This window comes from Dendrobates tinctorius, unplaced genomic scaffold (assembly GCF_039654945.1).
Source record: "Dendrobates tinctorius isolate UK_male_01 unplaced genomic scaffold, ASM3965494v1 ptg000011l, whole genome shotgun sequence".
NCBI lineage: Eukaryota > Metazoa > Chordata > Amphibia > Anura > Dendrobatidae > Dendrobates > Dendrobates tinctorius.
The window spans coordinates 108,404,651-108,423,774 of NW_027361679.1; the positions used below are offsets into that span (position 1 = coordinate 108,404,651).

At 44.2% G+C, this 19,124-nt stretch overlaps 1 protein-coding gene across 1 annotated transcript; it reads right to left on the reverse strand.

The window, feature by feature from the left end:
- Nucleotides 1-4,229: 4,229 nt before the first annotated feature.
- Nucleotides 4,230-18,592, reverse strand: LOC141049518 (microtubule-associated serine/threonine-protein kinase 3-like). Its single transcript, XM_073546066.1, has 12 exons — nt 17,043-18,592; nt 10,230-10,326; nt 7,269-7,336; nt 6,949-7,034; nt 6,273-6,469; nt 5,734-5,872; nt 5,512-5,644; nt 5,157-5,322; nt 4,947-5,045; nt 4,596-4,722; nt 4,343-4,452; nt 4,230-4,250 (listed from the first exon to the last, which is right to left on the reverse strand). Exons 1-11 carry the CDS (start codon nt 17,460-17,462, stop codon nt 4,443-4,445), a joined length of 1,542 nt encoding a protein of 513 aa, XP_073402167.1. The 5' UTR covers nt 17,463-18,592; the 3' UTR covers nt 4,230-4,250; nt 4,343-4,442.
- Between the last annotated feature and the right edge of the window lie 532 nt (nt 18,593-19,124).

Genomic DNA, 19,124 nt, shown 5'->3' on the forward strand with positions numbered 1-19,124 from the left:
CAGTTAAGTTGGTTTTCCATTATTTGGAATACAGAAGAAAGGGTAAATTTTTCCTTGCACATTCAAATGGGTCCCCTTTGACTAAATTTCAATTTCTGGCTATTTTTTGCAAATGCCTGCAGGCATCTGGTGTGCAACCGGGGGAATATGGGACACATTCTTTTCATATAGGGGTCGCTACTGAGGCTGCAAAGGCTTGTCTGCCAGAGGCAAAGGTGCAAAGGATAGGACGGTGGCGTTCTGCTTGCTATGCCAGGTATATTAGACCGGATTTACTGATTTAATTTATTTCTCTTTTGATTGTCTAGGTTCCTCCAGACCAACAGTGTGACTCCTGAGCCACTCGTACATTTTCTGGTCAGCTCAGAAAGCGGAATGCTGTCCTGGTGGAAGAAATATGGGTTTTCATGGTTTGGATGTGCATTGCAGAGTCATTAGGGGTCTCAAATGACCTCAGGTGCTGCAGAAAGTGGTGAATATTCAGAGAGATATAGGTCCAGTAATACTAGTTCTACATGCTGGGGGGAATGAGCTATGGTCATATAAAATTGCCGAGCTGTTGACTATGAAGAAATCGGACCTAGAACGGTTTCCTAGTTTTTTCCAGGAACTCATATTAGTTTGGTCAGAGATAGTCCCCAGAACTGTGTGACAGAGTGCCCATGACAGGATGGCATTGGAGTGGACCAGAAACACCATAAACGCACTTATGTGCGGGGCAAGTTTGGTGTGATGTTAAGGCATTGACAGAGGGTGACAATTCAGCTCTCCTTAGACCAGACGGTGTCCGACTTACTGATATTGCTTTAGATATCCTTTTGTCGGGGCTCCAGGATGGGATTGATCAAGATTGTGCTTGTTGGGTGGGGTCGGAGTCTTGTGTAGTGCTACTCAGGATCCTCCTTGGCTGTTTCATCAAAGGAAGCACTGGAATATTGATGCTAAGTAGGCTGGCTTGCCTGTAGATGTTGCAGGGCATTTGGCTACTGGTGTGTTGGAAATTTAAAGTGCTTCCTTTTATTGTTATACATGTTTATACAAAAGAAATTAAAGCTGTGACCCTCACCTGGCAATTACTTGTGTTGTCTTGTTATTGGTAATTAGGTTTCGGGAGGGGGAGGGAGAGAGGTTTAATGGGGGGTGGTTGTTTGGGGGTCACCGCAGTCAGGCTGCAGTGCTAACCACTGAGCCATCATGCTGCCCGAAGTCCTGATTATGAAGGATGTTAGCCTTAGCTCCTTGGAGTGTAGATATGGCAGTAGATCGAGATGTGGGAGAAGATTTAGGATGGTGCAGCTCTGTGGAGAGCTATGTGGGTGACTGCAATGACTGGTACAGGGTGGAGGTGGTGGTGTAGCTGCTGGACAGAAATATGAGCCTGACTGCTGCATTCAGGAAAGTGAGAAATATATATAGTGAGAATATTAGCAGTGAGTTCAAGATGAAAAGGAATCAGAGGTACAGTCAGAACTTTTGAAGTTTCAAAAATATATACAGACTGCATACATTTGGGCAGCACGTTGGCTCAGTGGTTAGCACTGTTATCGTACAGCACTGATGACCTGTGTTCACATGCCACTATAGACAACATCTTCCATGAGTTTGAATGCTCTCCCATGTTTGTGTGGGTATCTTTCAGGTTCTCTGGTTTTCTCTCACATTCCAAAAATATTCTGATATGGAAATTAGATTGTGAGCCTCAATGGGGACAATTTCAATAATGTTTGTAAAGTGCTGTGAACTTAATGGCGCTAAATAATAAGTAAAATCAATAATGTATATGCTGTTTATATAGACATTCATATGTTTAGAAACAGAAATGTCACTGCATTATTTTTATCAATTAACAAAATGCAGAGTTAAGTTTGATCATTAAAAGATGAAAAAAACTCAGTAAAAATATTTATAATTTTTTATTGATAATAGGATAGAAGGAAAAGGGAGGGAGGAGATCAGGAACAGAATGAATAGGCAAAATCATAGTCAGGAGGGCAGCCGGGGTCAGATACCAGTAAGAGCCCAGTCAGGCAAGCAGTATGAATACCGCAGAGCCTGGTGACAGAGGCGATACATGTCCGGGTAGAGATGTAGAAAGCCACAGGTAGATGATGAAGGTCCTTCTATATAGGTCCAGAAGTGATGGTGGATCTGCTGGACTTCCGGGGAAGGAGAAGATCGGGAACAGATTCAGTAGTCGAAATCATAGTCAGGATGGCAGCCGGGGTCAGATACCAGTAAGAACCCAGTCAGGCGAGCAGTAGGATTACCGCAGAGCCTGGTGACAGAGGTGATACATGTCCGGGTAGAGATATAACAGAAAGCCACAGGTAGATGGTGAAGGTCCTTCTATACAGGTCCAGCAGTGATGGTGGATCTGCTGGACTTGTGAGAGCAAGATGTGGAGGTTTCCTGTATTTTAGTTGTCTTTAGGGGCACAATTCATAAGTAAAATGTTGGACACAAAAGGTAATAAGTGTTTGTAGTATAAGGTTCGGCCAACGGCCAGTATCTGTATATGTACTGAATATTATCACATAACAAAATACATAGATAAGTTTAATAAATGTGAAAAAAAAATTAAGTAAACTTAGAATTTTTTTAATTTTAATTAAAATTAGCATAGAAAGATAAGGGATGGTTAAAAATAGGAACAGAATCAATGTGTGTATGAAAAAGCTCTGTCCTTAATACTGTTCGGGTAGAGCTATTCGATAGCGCTATCCATGAAGAAAGTGCACGGGTAGAGCTATCCCATAGCTCTATTCCTAAAGGAAATGAACGGATAGAGCTATCCGATAGCGCTATCCCTCAATGTTCCTGAGCGTAAGCTATTTCACATGGTTGAGCGCACTTGGGATCTGCCCCCAATGCCCTGCCCATGCCCAATGTTTGGTCCGTAGACCACGGCTAGGAGTTAGTCCCGCTTGTAAAGAGGTCCAGCAGTGATGGTGGATCTGCTGGACTTCAGGGTGCTCGATACTTAGGTGTCCTGTCTTTCAGATGGTTCTGGGCAACAGTGACATTTGCGTAATACTCGAGCAGCCCTGGATAATCCACGCCGGCAGGATAATAAGATCCGGCGGAAGATGGAACCTATGAGAAGAGAAGTAAATATAATGTAAGTGATGGGACTCCATATGACATGATACTACTGTGCGGTCACTGTGGCTGGATGGCAGAGGAATATTATCACACAGAGGTCAGGCATCATTGTCAGCCATCATACATGTGATAATCCCATCACTGACAGATGACATCTGCTCCACATGAATGATTCCCACTGACCGACATCACACAACATGGAGCTGATTCTCACACTTACCTCGTCTCTTTTTCCCCTTTTTCACATTGTCTTCAGATTTTCTTTCCTCCTCAGCTGGAACTTCTGATCCAAAAGAAAAAAAAAAAAACCTCAGTTTCAACATATTCTTATGGGATCAGCTTTGTATCTTTCCTGTATATAGTAGAATTGTTCTAGCACTGTCTCATATAGTCCTGATAATCTGGTAAAACTGTCCAACATTAGGGAATTAGAGATACAGTATGGGCCCATGGGCAATATAATTGGGATCCGTGAAACATGGATAACATAGGAGACCGATTACAGAAAAACTATGTGGAAATATTTGAGTTTTGATTTCCATTTTTGGTGCTACAGACATGTACATACCTGACACTGGGGACAAAGATGGCAAGCTGCTTATAGCATCGTTTCTATCAGATCCATGCAAAGATTCTTTCTGCCTGTTTGGAAAAAGAAAAAGTGTGTAAATCACAAGTTAATGCAGTTGTAGTATACAATGGATTGTCTCAGTATAAGAACATCAACTATAAGACCCAATAAGACATATGGAAGTCATAGTGAGGAAGATCTCCTGCTCAAAACTACCTTCTATTGATCAGAGCAGAAAACAACTACCAAGAATGGCTGACATGTAATACTACATCTCTCCTACAGTGTGGGCAACAGTAAGAAAGAATGACTGGCCGCGGTTATGGACTGTCATTGCCAGTGGTTTCTGAAGCCAAAACTGCAATGACCGCTAATCATGGGGCTGTGTATGCTGCATTTGATAGTATGGTATTTATGTCCTATATTTGGTGTTGTGCTCATATATCAGCCTGGGGCTCTCAGTAATGATCATATAATCTACTCACAGTTCGGAGTCGTTTATGCTCGATCCAACGGTACACTCTAGATGGGACTTGGGATCCTCATCATTCATCATCCCGGTAGAAGGGGTACAGAGCTAAATACAGACAAAAATAAGCAACTAAATACTTTTCTTTTACTTTTAGAGGTTTTTTTTACATATTCTGGATTTACTGATCATATACTTACTTTAGAAAGCCTTTCAGAAGATGATATAAAATTTTGTAAATCCAGACTCTCATTGTCCTTACTCGTGTCCTCCTCATCCTCAACCAGATGTTTGCTTACACTAGAGTGCTCTACAAAACATAGGTAATAAAGCATTATTAGAGGTTTTCAGTATAACATAGTCGCCATTAATCACTAAAATTAATGGGAACCGATTGTCACATGTTAGGGAAGATGAGACAAACATTTGTTAAGTCTTGATGATGTCTCCTACTTAATGGTAAATAAGCTGGTGTCCACATCTGACACAAGCTGAGGAATGTACTCCGGCTTCTGACTTAGAAGATGGTCAAAGTCTGTGTCACTCAGGAACGGATGACTCTTGATCTCAAATGATCCTCCTGGAAAAAGAAAAGCAGAAGTGATGCAGATTGTCATAGACTGTTCCATATCTAAACATTTTATTTTAATCTGAACTATTGACATAACTGAGCCAACATGAAAGGATCAGATTGGAAGTCATAGTATGGAGATCTAGAAATAGGCAAGCTGATAGAGATTTCATGGACATAAGCAATACGTCCTCAGTGTAATGAATAAATATTAATGCTATTATATATGTTACCTGTCCCAAGTCTTTGTGCCGGATCTCTTCTGAGCAGCTCATTGATGAGATTTTGAGCATCACGGGGAGGAGCGTGATCCAAATCATAAATGATGTCTCCTGTTATATATAAAATTACAGAAAATAAAAACTCTGTATTGGACTGTAAGATAAAGGAAATAACTAAACCAATGTAATCAGTCAAGGCAAAGATCAGATTATTCTACTTACTAATTAGGCCAGTTTTATAAAGCTCAGCTAGGGTATTTTCATCAAATGAAACAAATCCCAAAAGAAATTCATGCAGGATGATTCCCATTGCCCACCAGTCCACAGGTCTTCCGTAGCCTTCTTTCAGGAAGACCTCAGGGGCCATGTAATGTGGGGTGCCACAGATCTATAAATAAAGAGAGGATTGAGGAGAGAATCAATGAAATGATTATTGTGACAAGTTCTCTCCATAAAAACACAATAGCAGAAGATAAAATATCAGTAGAAAAGTTCTCTAGAAATGAAGAACACAGGGAAGAGACAATAGTATGATGAGATTTAACAAACAAGCTAAGTTCCTGTAAGTGATGCCGACCTCTTTGTATTGGAACTCTTTGGAGATGTCCACCACTGATTCCTTGTGGGTGTTGGTTTTTGGAATCATGAGACCAACTTTTAAAAGTCCAAAATCGGTGACTTTGATGTGTCCAGTAGAAGTTATCAGGAGGCTGTGAAAGAAAAGATGGTTTTAGCCTCACTGACTGTGTAATAATAAGCTATAATTCCTCCCCTTTATTATACAACAGGGGGCACTTACTTATCCGGCTTCAGATCTCTGTGCACTACTCCATAGCTATGGAGGTATTCTACAGCAACAACTGTTTCTGAAAAATACAAGCGGGCCAAGGGGACAGATAATGGACCCTTGGTGCTTAGGAGGGTCCTGCAGTCTCCACCTATAGAAGAAAGGAAATATGACCGGTGAGAGGTTTATACATCAGATCACCATGAAGTATAATGGGAAGTGAGCGGAGACATTGGGGCAGGAGACAATATACACAGATATAATGTATAGTGCACAGAATATTAGGCTGATGTTAGGGTGAAATGTCGGCCATGTAACTAATAACATAAAGTGATGTCACATCTCGTCTACATCTGGAGATACTGAGGTACTCAGTGCGGACATATAGGGAGATCACACAGATCAATGACTTTCTGGGCATCTTGGTAATACATAACCTATAGTAAATGCTCTGTGGGATGTAACCATCCACGGGGACAATCCTAATGATATGAGAGGTGATACGATGTCAGCAGACATGGGGTGAATATATTACAATGTACGTGTCCTACCTCCTACATACTCCATGACCATACACAGGTAAGATTTAGTAGGGAAGGAGCAGAGCATGGAGACCACAAAGGGACAATCTGCGAATGTTAGGATGTCCCGCTCCAGAAAGACGTCTTCCACATCCAGGTTCCTCTTGTCCATTTTCTTCATCGCGAAGATCTGTTGTGAGTCTTTATGGCGCACTAAGTAGACGGCCCTGGAAAGAAAGAGAATCCATGGTTTATAATGAACCCTTATTAAGAGTCTATAGAAGTCATTATATGATCTTCTATACTAATGTTTAGTACCAGAAGTCCACATCTAGAAAGCCATGAAATAACATTACATAGCTGATGGGAGGTCTGCACAATGCCCTGTCTGCCCTCATCAGGTCACATTATAGATTAGAGAATCTACCGAAATTCATCCCGGGCAGATTCGCTATAACTGACCTGTAGATACTATTCAGTCCAAATAAAAATTGATCTAAACTGAAAGTTCTCCAATTGCCGTAAGAAGACGTTTAATATCCTCCCACCATAACATAATATATAACGGAGCTGAATAGTGACATTGAGGACAGTGATGTGGACTCGTATCATGTCCCTATGATAACACTGAATGGCAGAGAACAGAGGCTGAAGCATTGTCATAGGGAACCCTGAGAAATGGGGATTATGCCAACAGAAATCTCACCCAAAAGCTCCGCTGCTGATCAGATCGTATGTTTCAAAGTCGTCCATATGCGGCTGTCTCGCTGGGATCAATGATTGCATCAAGTTCTATAAAAAAGGAAGAAATGATATTAGGAAATAGAAGCCACAGGAAAAAAGCTCCAGATACAGAAACTTCTCCGATATTATGTCCCAACTGATGTGCACTGATACAAGCCAGATGCTCCGCAGACACGGATGTTATATAAGGGGGACCTCCCATGGTATATGGGGATAATACTGGATGTGTCAATCACACCCCATGATCAGTGATACACAGACATCTCCCTCTATGATACTTACATCAGCAGATTCTTGGATCTCTGGGATCTCACAAATCACACTGTCAGGATCCGCCAGGGAAGTTATTTCTAAAATAGTGATAAAATAATGAAGAAATAAAAAGTATTAGTTGATATTAATCCTACATACATCATACAGCGATATAAGGGGGAAATGACAAGACGTCTGTAAATGGGATCAATGGTCATCATACGGGGATTCTACATATGAGGATGGACGGCGCATCCATAGACAGCAGTAGCGCAGTTACCCACGGGGAGGTGGGGGGCAGAGGGTGCGGTCGCCTGGGGCCCGCATTCAGAGGGTCCCACCTGGAGCTAACGCTACTGTTAACTTCCCTTATCTTAGCTGAACATGCCGATAAAGTTCATCTCTGCGGTGGAGCCGACACACATGATCTCCCCGCACTGCCACTCTCCATTCAGTAGACCCCAAATCACTTTATGCCAGAGGCCTTCAGAACAGCTGGATAATGCAGTGACCGAGGCGCACTCACAGGACATCAGAATCACGGCGCGGAATGCATCGGCATTCTGACATCCTGTGTGTCACTCTGAGCTTATGGTGCGTTCGTCTGCCCGGTGGTCTCATCAGTATACTGGACTAGATGACTACCTGATGTTTTTGTATTTTACTTTAAAACTTTTTGGTGTGACTGTGGGGGCACCATGCAATGTGAGGGACCTTCATACCTTCACGTGGAGGAACCCTCATACATTGTAGGGGCAACTATGGGGGCACATAAAGTGTGAGTTTTATTGCACACTATGGGGACTAATGTAAGGGCCATCATACAGTATAGGGGCTAATGTGAGGGCAATCATACAATATGGGAGCTAATATGAGGGCAATCATACAATATGGGGGCTAATGTGAGGGCAATCATACAATATGCGGGCTAATATGAGGGCAATCATACAATATGGGGGCTAATGTAAGGGCCATCATACAATATGGGGGCTAATGTAAGGGCCATCATACAATATGGGGCTAATGTAAGGGCCATCATACAGTATGGGGGCTAATGTGAGGGCAATCATACAATATGCGGGCTAATATGAGGGCAATCATACAATATGGGGGCTAATGTAAGGGCCATCATACAGTATGGGGGATAATGTGAGGGCAGTCATACAATATGGAGGCTAATGTGAGGGCAATCATACAATATGGGGGCTAATATGAGGGCAATCATACAATATGGGGGCTAATGTGGGGGCAATCATACAGTATGGGGGATAATGTGAGGGCAGTCATACAATATGGAGGCTAATGTGAGGGCAATCATACAATATGGGGGCTAATATGGGGGGCAGTCATACAATATGGGGGCTAATGTGGGAGCAATCATACAGTATGGGGGCTCATAAAGTGTTGGGTCTACTGAAGTGGCCATTCTAAAGTGTTAGAACTTCTGAGAGGTCCATCATAAAGTGTGAGGGCCATTATATAGTGTGGAAGCTAATGTGAGGGCCGTTATACAGTTTAAGGACTACTGAGGGTTCCATCATATAGTGTGAGGGTGCTGTAGGGGCCATTATACAGTGTGCAAGCTAATATGATGGCCATTATACAGTTTGGGAGCGAATGTGAGGGCCATTACACAGTGTGAGGACTACTGTGGGGGATATTATACTCTGTTTTGGGAGAGTATTGAGGACATCATGCTATGTATAGAGGAGCTTTCAGCCCATCATACTGTGTATAGGGGAGCTGTGGGTAAATTATACATTGCATAGGGGAGCTTTGGGACCAACATACCATATATAGGGGAACTGAAGGGGTATCATACTGTGCATAGGGGAGCTATAGGGGTATTATACTGTGTATAGGGGAGCTGTAGGGGAATCATACTGTATATAGGGGAGCTGTGTCCTATCATACTGTGCATAGGGGAGCTGTAGGGGTATTATACTGTGTATAGGGGAGCTGTGGGCCTATCATATGGTATATAGGGAACTATGGGGGCATTATACTGTGTATAGGGGAGATGTGGGCCTATCATACAGTACTTAGGGGAACTATGGGGGCACCATACTGTGCATAGTGGGGCTGTACAAGAGGGGACTCTGGGGACATTATTAAATGTGCACTTTAGCATTACTATTATAGGGGCACTCAACTATTTTGACCAACAAAGTTGCACATGTAGAAATTATCACTTTTTAGGGGCAATTAACATTTTCATGGCATTAATATTTTCTAGGTGGCATTTTTACCATCTAGAGTAAAAAAAGGGGCATTTTACTATGTAAAAGGCTCAGTGGTGGCATTACTGTATGGGGTAGTAAGAGGAGTGCTGCTTTTGTGCCACACAGCAGGTGCAGTAATAAGGACACATAAGGCAGCAGCGGCTCAGTATTGGGGTATCAGGTGCAGTAATAAGGACACATACGGCAGCAGAGGCTAAGCATTGGGGTATCAGCAGGAAGAGGAGTTTGTGCAGGTTGGGAATAGATGGGGCTGGAAATGTGAAAATCTAATGTCTAACGCCACCGCACTAGTAGTCAGGGTAACCTGGTTAGGGGCCCTCACAGATGTTTCGCCTCCTGAGCTGAACCCCTAGCTACGCCTCTGATAGACAGATAAATGTCATGTAAATGATGGAGGAAACCCCAATTACCACATGAATGAGGAACCCATCAGCGATATGCAAATACACCTGAAAGTGCACTGGGGGCGTGTCACTGCACTGACTTCTTCTACGCCCCAATGCACTTCCATCCTGATTTGCATATGTTTTCTACATTATTTCTTTCCTATCTGAGACATTGGATTTCTGCCAAATTCAGGTTCCTTTATATTAGAGGAAAATGTCCTGCACAGTCCTACCACTACTCCCATATGTGACGTGTGCTGACAGGTTCCCATTACACCGAGTGGGAAGAGTAAATCTGCCATTATTCCCTGTTCCCTGTAATATCTGGATATTCCCGGTAGAAGGTTGGGTGATCGGCTCACCTGTAATCAGATCGCTGATCAGCTCCGGCTGACTCCCATTAGTGTCAGGGATTTCCGGGATGACATTTTGCTCATCTTTGTCGCCTTCTGCTGTTTCCTGATAGAAATAATATATGTCATTAATATGTGGAAGATGTCACTAAATCCCCAAATACATAAATCAGGAAAGACTAAGCCTGCATTTACAGATGCACCAATAGTAACTCTACAAATGATGTGCCATGTTGAGAACAACCGCTACTTGTGGTTGTTTCAATAAAATCAAATCAGTGTTTTATCAGCAGGAGATTATCACTAGAGGACTATCTATCTCGTGTCATGTAGTCCTTGTTCTGTGTAACCCCACCAGCACTGATTAGCATATTCAGCGTCGGACTGGAACACCTTGGGCCCACCAGAGAAAATCATTCTTGGGGCCCACTATGTAGCTGCATAGAGTTAAATACCAGACCACCAATTGTGCGGCAAAACACGCTAATATCCGGGTATAATATAAGGTTGTACATGTCTTAATTATGTAGCATGAGTTGGGGTAGCCCCCTCATAGAATATAAAGCAGCCCCCTCATAGAATATAATGTAGACCCCTCATAGAATATAATGCAGCCATCTCATAGAATATAATACAGCCATCTCATAGAATATAATACTGCCCCCCTCATAGGGTATAATGCACCCCCTCATAGGGTATAATACTGCCCCCCTCATAGGGTATAATACTGCCCCCCTCATAGGGTATAATACTGCCCCCCTCATAGGGAATAATGCACCCCCTCATAGGGTATAATACTGCCCCCCTCATAGGGAACAATGCACCCCCTCATAGGGTATAATGCTGCCCCCTCATAGGGTATAATACTGCCCCCCTCATAGGGTATAATGCACCCCCTCATAGGGTATAATACTGCCCCCCTCATAGGGAACAATGCACCCCGTCATAGGGAATAATGCACCCCCTCATAGGGTATAATGCTGCCCCCTCATAGGGTATAATACTGCCCCCCTCATAGGGTATAATACTGCCCCCCTCATAGGGTATAATGCACCCTGTCATAGGGAATAATGCTGCCCTCCTCGTAGGGTATAATGCTGCCTCCTCATAGGGTATAATACTGCCCCCCTCATAGGGAATAATGCTGCCTCCTCATAGGGTATAATGCTGCCCCCTCATAGGGTATAATACTGCCCCCCTCATAGGGAATAATGCACCCCCTCATAGGGTATAATGCTGCCTCCTCATAGGGTATAATAATGCACCCCCTCATAGGGTATAATACTGCCCCCCTCATAGGGTATAATACTGCCCCCCTCATAGGGTATAATACTGCCCCCCTCATAGGGTATAATACTGCCCCCCTCATAGGGTATAATACTGCCCCCCTCATAGGGTATAATACTGCCCCCCTCATAGGGTATAATACTGCCCCCCTCATAGGGTATAATACTGCCCCCCTCATAGGGTATAATACTGCCCCCCTCATAGGGTATAATACTGCCCCCCTCATAGGGTATAATACTGCCCCCCTCATAGGGAATAATACTGCCCCCCTCATAGGGTATAATACTGCCCCCCTCATAGGGTATAATACTGCCCCCCTCATAGGGAATAATGCACCCCCTCATAGGGTATAATGCTGCCTCCTCATAGGGTATAATAATGCACCCCCTCATAGGGTATAATACTGCCCCCCTCATAGGGTATAATACTGCCCCCCTCATAGGGTATAATACTGCCCCCCTCATAGGGTATAATACTGCCCCCCTCATAGGGTATAATACTGCCCCCCTCATAGGGTATAATACTGCCCCCCTCATAGGGTATAATACTGCCCCCCTCATAGGGTATAATACTGCCCCCCTCATAGGGTATAATGCTGCCTCCTCATAGGGTATAATGCTGCCCCCCCTCATAGGGTATAATGCTGCCCCCCCTCATAGGGTATAATACTGCCCCCCTCATAGGGTATAATGCTGCCCTCCTCATAAAGTATAATGCTGCCTCCTCATAGGGTATAATACTGCCCCCCTCATAGGGAATAATGCTGCCCCCCTCATAGGGTATAATGCTGCCTCCTCATAGGGTATAATGCTGCCTCCTCATAGGGTATAATGCTGCCTCCTCATAGGGTATAATGCTGCCTCCTCATAGGGTATAATGCTGCCTCCTCATAGGGTATAATGCTGCCTCCTCATAGGGTATAATGCTATATAGATATATAGATATAGAGTTAGATAGATATAGATAGAAAGATAGATGTAGAAATAGATAGATATAGAGATAGATAGTAGATAATGGATAGAAAGTAGATAATGGATAGATATAGATAGAAAGATTCATAGAGATAGATAGAGATAGATAGAGATAGATAGAGATAGATATAAAGATAGATATAGAAAAAAAAATATAGATAGATAGATCGATAGGTAGATAGATATAGAGATAGACAGAAAATAGATAATGGATAGATAGATAGATAGATAGATATAGAGATACATAGCTATAGATAGAAAGATATAGAGAGATATACAGAAATAATAATAATAATAATAATAATATAGACATATATAGATAGATATAGAGATAAATATATATAGATAGATGGCTATAAATAAAAATAGATATAGAGATATATATAGAGATAGATAGATATAGAGATAATAGATAGATATAGAAAGATAGATATAGAGATAGATATAGAGATAATAGCTAGATATAGAGATATGTATAGAGATAGACAGATATAGAGTTAGAAAGATAGATATAGAGAGAGATAGAGATAGCTAGATAGATAGATGGATAGATAGATATAGATAATAGAGATAATAGATAGATGTAATAGATAGATATAGAGATAGATATAGAGATAGATGGATAGATCAATAGATAGATAGATAAAGAGAGAGAGATAGAGATAGATAGATAGATAATGAGATATAGAGATAGATAGAGATATAGTGTTAGATAGAAAGATAGATATAGAGATAGATAGATAGATAGATAGATATAGAGATAGATATGGATATAGAGATAACAGATAGATATAGAGATAGATAGATATAGAGACAGATAGATATAGAGATAATAGCTAGATAGAGATATGTATAGAGATAGACAGATATAGAGTTAGAAAGATAGATAGATATAGAGAGAGATATAGAGATAGATAGAGATAGCTAGCTAGATAGATGGATAGATAGATAGATATAGAGATAGATGGATAGATCAATAGATAGATAAAGAGAGAGAGATAGAGATAGATAGATAATGAGATATAGAGATAGATATAGAGATATAGTGTTAGATAGAAAGATAGATATAGAGATAGATAGATATAGAGATAGATATGGATATAGAGATAACAGATAGATATAGAGATAGATAGATATAGAGATAGATATGGATATAGAGATAACAGATAGATATAGAGATAGATAGATATAGAGATAGATAGATAGATAGATAGAGAGATAATATATAGATAGATATAGAGATAGTGTAAGGATTCGACTCGCTTAGGTGCGGCGGGAGTCAAACATGAGGCACGTTCCTTTAAAATTTCACAGGGTTTATTACTCCATAAACCAGAGACAGCACATAAACAGTCCTTCGCTGGGCTGTGTTCCCTCAGGTCCTGTGCACACAGGTCAGGGCAATGTCCAGAGCAGCGCTCTATCTGCAGCCGCAGACACAGGAAGGCTTCTCCTTCCTTGGAACACAGACCACTCTCTGTAGTGTCCCACCTGGACACATGGAAGTCTGTCCACACTCTGCCAGACTTCCTCACAGTCTCTCTCACATGTGCCAAACACCTTAATTACATAGCCCTGTAACCACACCCATAGGTGAGGTATGGATCACATGAGCTGGTCACATGGTCAGGACTTCACCACAGGTCCTGAACATACACATATCTTCAGGCAAAATGGAGTACATTCCGCACCCAGTGCACTAAATGACATCTTTAGTGCTCATGTACACTATAGGCAAAATACTCCGGGTTGCATCGCAGGGAGCATCCCTCCATGTGACATATCTCCCATTAACCACGCGATCACCTGTCACACCACATATCCCCCTCCTCTGCCTAAAGCCGTGGGGCTTGGCACTTTCTATTACTCGACCAGAGATCCTTATCGGTCGTCTCTGCCAGTCAAATCGTCTATCAAAGTCAGGCCCTGCTAGTGAACTCTTCAGTAGGCGTCCCTTATCCGACTCTGTCTTGTTCTTTGATAAAGATGGGCCCACGTCAGACCACCCGCATCCCTGGCGGTCAGTATGGTGTTGCGACTCCCTTGCCCCCATACCTCTTATCTGGACTGACTCTTTGTCACCACGTCTTCTACAGGGTCTCCTGCCTAGGTCACTCAGCTCTGAGCTAACTGAGGCATCACTACTTCCTCTTCCATCAGGCCACCTACTGTCCTCTCTCTGCTGGCCATTACTCCTAAGGTCTATAAGGTCCCGAGAGCAGCCCTTCCATTTATCTCTATGTACTCTCTTATCTCCATCTTTAGGACTTCCAGTCTTAAGTGAACCTCTTTGCCTTTCTATACTGCGAGTTGAAGGAGGCGGCCATCTTCTTTCCATTTCCTCCAGCTCTCTACTGATCTGCTTCCTCTCAAGTCTTAGCTGCTCTACTTCTTTCAGGTATGACACGCGATACTCCAGGAGCATCCGGATATTCCCAAGGCTCTCCATGGACCCAACAACGAGGAATGGAACCATCCTATCATCACCCTTGTCCTGGGTTTCGTCATTAGCCGGAATCCTCACTCTCATCACGCCAGACCTGTTCACCATGTCCTGCATCACTTTCCCAAACCTTCCCATGACTTTCCTCACCAGACCTCTGGGCACTTGAATGATGTCTTCTGCAATGCCCTGCTGACTTTGAACTTTCCTCGCACACTCTAGACATCGAGCGGCTTCTTTTTTTCCCAACAGGATCATCTGCCTTGTGCGGAGGCATTGTAGATGCATATCCCTCAGGATAGTAACCCGCTTCCTTGTGACTTCCTTAGATGACAGTATGACCAGCTGCTTCGTCTCTGGTGCCCAGATCACACTACATGCTTCTATAGCCTTCCTAAAGGCCTCATGCACACCTTCCTCAGCACAGGCTTCCTGCATGTCTTCTGGTACATCAATTACAACCTTGAAGGTCGTGGACTTGCTCTCACCCTGAACAGATGGCTCTGGGTTCCCTACGGACACTTCCCTCAAGATATCTGTCACGATTGGATGACTGTCTTGTGCAGCCCTTGGCTCACCATCTTCCTGAGATTTACAGTCTTCAGGACCCTTTTCCAAGATGGGCTTTGGCAGTTCTGCCTTGCTATCAGGCGGGCACGGCTGCTGTACGTCTTCGCCCATCCACTTCTCCCGTAGAAGACCTTTTCCTACTCCACTGAGTTCTTGCAGAACTTTATCTCGCTCCTCTGCCAGGTAGCGACGCTCATCCTCTCTCCTGAGAATCTCCTGTTGATACTTCTCTTGGGCCTCTCTGAGCACCTCCATATCTTCCAACAGGGTCTTGTTCATGGTTTTACACGCTGACAGGTGACCTCTGAGCTCAGAGACTTCCTTCTCCAGCTCATCCACTCTGTGCTCAGTCACTTGTCTCAGTGCTTTGCCTGCCAAGAGCTCGGACTCTAGGTGGTGCAACCGCTCCACCTGCGCGGAGTTGGCGACTTCCAGACTCGCCACCTTCAGACACACCCTCGCCAGCTGCTGACACATCTCTTCGCGCCCTTGCTCCAAGTCTCGTAGGTGCGCTTCTACCTGGGGCAAACTGTCATTACACTGGATTCGTGCTTCTGTCTGACAAACACTGTCTTCAGCCCTAGTGGTTGCTACTGGCAATAACATATTACAGTCACGCCTGGTACCTGTGTCACACCCCACCGCATGGGAAATGTTCATGTTGCTCTCTGTTCGGGTGTCAGGTCCACTCTTTTTAATTACCACACCACTATCAGTCTCTCTCTGGTACCCGTCAGGTGACATCATGTCCGTAAGTGGGGCCGACGCACTGTTCTCTCTGGTCATGTTTAACTTAGGCCTGTCAACTTTAGGAGGCGGACTTTTCACACCATTACCTCCCATACACATTATATCAACAGACACTTCTCCTTTTGTCCACCAGTCCCACAGGGCTTCTAAGTCCCGCCCTATTACCATAGTATACTGTAAGTCTGGGTCTACTGTCACTACATGGTACGTGGAACTCTCAGTCGTGTCAATGTAGAGGTATGCTGTCAAAAGTTCTTTATCGTCCCCACCAAAGCCATTCACTCTCGTCACCGTCCCAGAACGTCCAGGAGTGGTTTTTAGCACAGATACCGGACTCCCAGGGTCTAACAATCCCATCACCCGTTCTCCATCCAGCCAGAAGGGGCACTGTAGTGTTGGTTCACTGACCGAGCTACTCACAGTCGTCTCATCTCCCAGCCCACCATCCGTCATGTCACGAGACGTCAGGTCCGTAAGTTGGGCAGATGTCCTTCTCCTTCCGGTCAGTTCTACCTCTGACCTGTCTACGTCAGGAGCCGTCACTATCTTAGTGTCCGCTGGCCCCACAGTCGAAGCATCTCCATCGTCCGACCAAACGTCATCAAACAAAACAAAGTCCCGGCCCCTCTCCCAGGCATAGACTAAGTCCCGTGGTATCCCTCCCCCTTGGCACTCACCACCTTTGGTCCCCTCAAACACTACTCTGTCTACTGCATAGTTCACCGTGACCCCGTGTTTACAGCGAACCCTGACGTTTTTCTCGGACAGAGAGAAAGTGAGAGGAGTTCCTGTCAGAGTCACCTGATTCTCTGATTCCAGCCGACCAAAGGCTCCTTCCCGGTGCAGCATCACTGTACACATCTGTGGTCCGTCATTACTACCTGGAAAGGATATTCCACATTCTGGAAAAGACCTGCACATACACTGCGGTACTCCAGACGTACCTACTGAGTCACCCAGTGCTGTCACTTCTTCAAACTTGGCCCCTTTCTGGACCACCACCCTGCTTTGGGTTGCCGCCCCCTCCCGGGACTCCACCCCATTTTGGGTTACCACCCCAATTTGGGCCACCGCCCCCTTTGGGGACTCCACCCCTTTACGGGCTACCACCCCGATTTGGGCCACCGCCCCCTTTTGGGACTCCACCCCTTTACGGGCTACCTCCCCGATTTGGGCCAACGCCCCCTTTTGGGACTCCACCCCTTTACGGGATTTCCCCATGTCTGTCCTGCAGAACCTCTTAGGCCACAGTTCACACAGTACAGTTTATGCCTTTTTCTGGTACTGGCCCTTTAAGCACGACACCACACCAATTCCTTCTGGCACTGCCCCAGCTCCTGCCGTCGCTCACAAGCAGCTGCTGGTGTTTCTGCAGCTCCTGCTGCGTCATCTTCGAGGACCCGCCGATCCACCGGAAGCCACTTGTCACCCTCAAAGATAAAAAAACCACAAAAGCGCGCCCATAGGGCCTTACCAGTGCAGGTATAATGGGTATAAGGACATAATACAGGGTACTCACCCTTAATAGTTGTGTAAAGCCACAACTACTGTATCCGCTTAGTCATATGCAATAAAGCTGCAGCAGGATGGTGTAGACAGACAGCGTCTGCTACCAATGCTCAAATAGGAGATCCCAAAAAGAAAAAACATCAGGTCCCCGCGCTGCGAGACCTTCGTGAGCGTACTGAGCCACAGCAAGCACTTTCAGGATTTTTTTTTTTTTTTTTTTGCAGAGAAGCGAGGAAAAGGGAAAAAAAAAAACACAAGCACAGTCTCTCACTGACACTAGGTCGGTGCAACACGGATTCCTGTCCGTTACCTGCTGGTGTCAGCCACACAGGTTCTCGGGTACCTCTTCTCCTCATAGGCATCCCACAAATCTCCATACAGTCATTTCCTCTGACCTCGGTCAGTATTACTCACGATTTTCCATACCGTCTGTGCTCCTGGGAATCGCTGCCCGCAGTCTGTCACCAATTGTAAGGATTCGACTCGCTTAGGTGCGGCGGGAGTCAAACATGAGGCACGTTCCTTTAAAATTTCACCGGGTTTATTACTCCATAAACCAGAGACAGCACATAAACAGTCCTTAGCTGGGCTGTGTTCCCTCAGGTCCTGTGCACACAGGTCAGGGCAATGTCCAGAGCAGCGCTCTATCTGCAGCCGCAGACACAGGAAGGCTTCTCCTTCCTTGGAACACAGACCACTCTCTGTAGTGTCCCACCTGGACACATGGAAGTCTGTCCACACTCTGCCAGACTTCCTCACAGTCTCCCTCACATGTGCCAAACACCTTAATTACATAGCCCTGTAACCACACCCATAGGTGAGGTATGGATCACATGAGCTGGTCACATGGTCAGGACCTCACCACAAGTCCTGAACATACACATATCTTCAGGCAAAACGGAGTACAGTCCGCACCCTCACCCAAAGGTGAAGCAATATGGGTAGCCAGACCCTCCCATCTCTCATAGCTACCTGGACCAGTGCACTAAATGACATCTTTAGTGCTCATGTACACTATAGACAAAATACTCCAGGTTGCATCGCAGGGAGCATCCATCCATGTGACATATCTCCCATTAACCACGCGATCACCTGTCACACCACAATAGCTATAGAGAGAGATATAGAGATAGATATAGAGAGAAACAGATATAGATATAGAGATAATAGATAGATATAAAGATAGATAGAGATAGAGAGAGCGGTAGATAGAGAGAGAGATATAGAGAGAGAGATAGATACAGAGATCGATAAATAGATAGAGAGATAGATATAGATAATAGAGATAGATAGATAAAGATAGATAATAAATATAGAGATAATAGATAGATATAGATATAAAGATAGAGACAGAGAGAGCGGTAGATAGAGAGA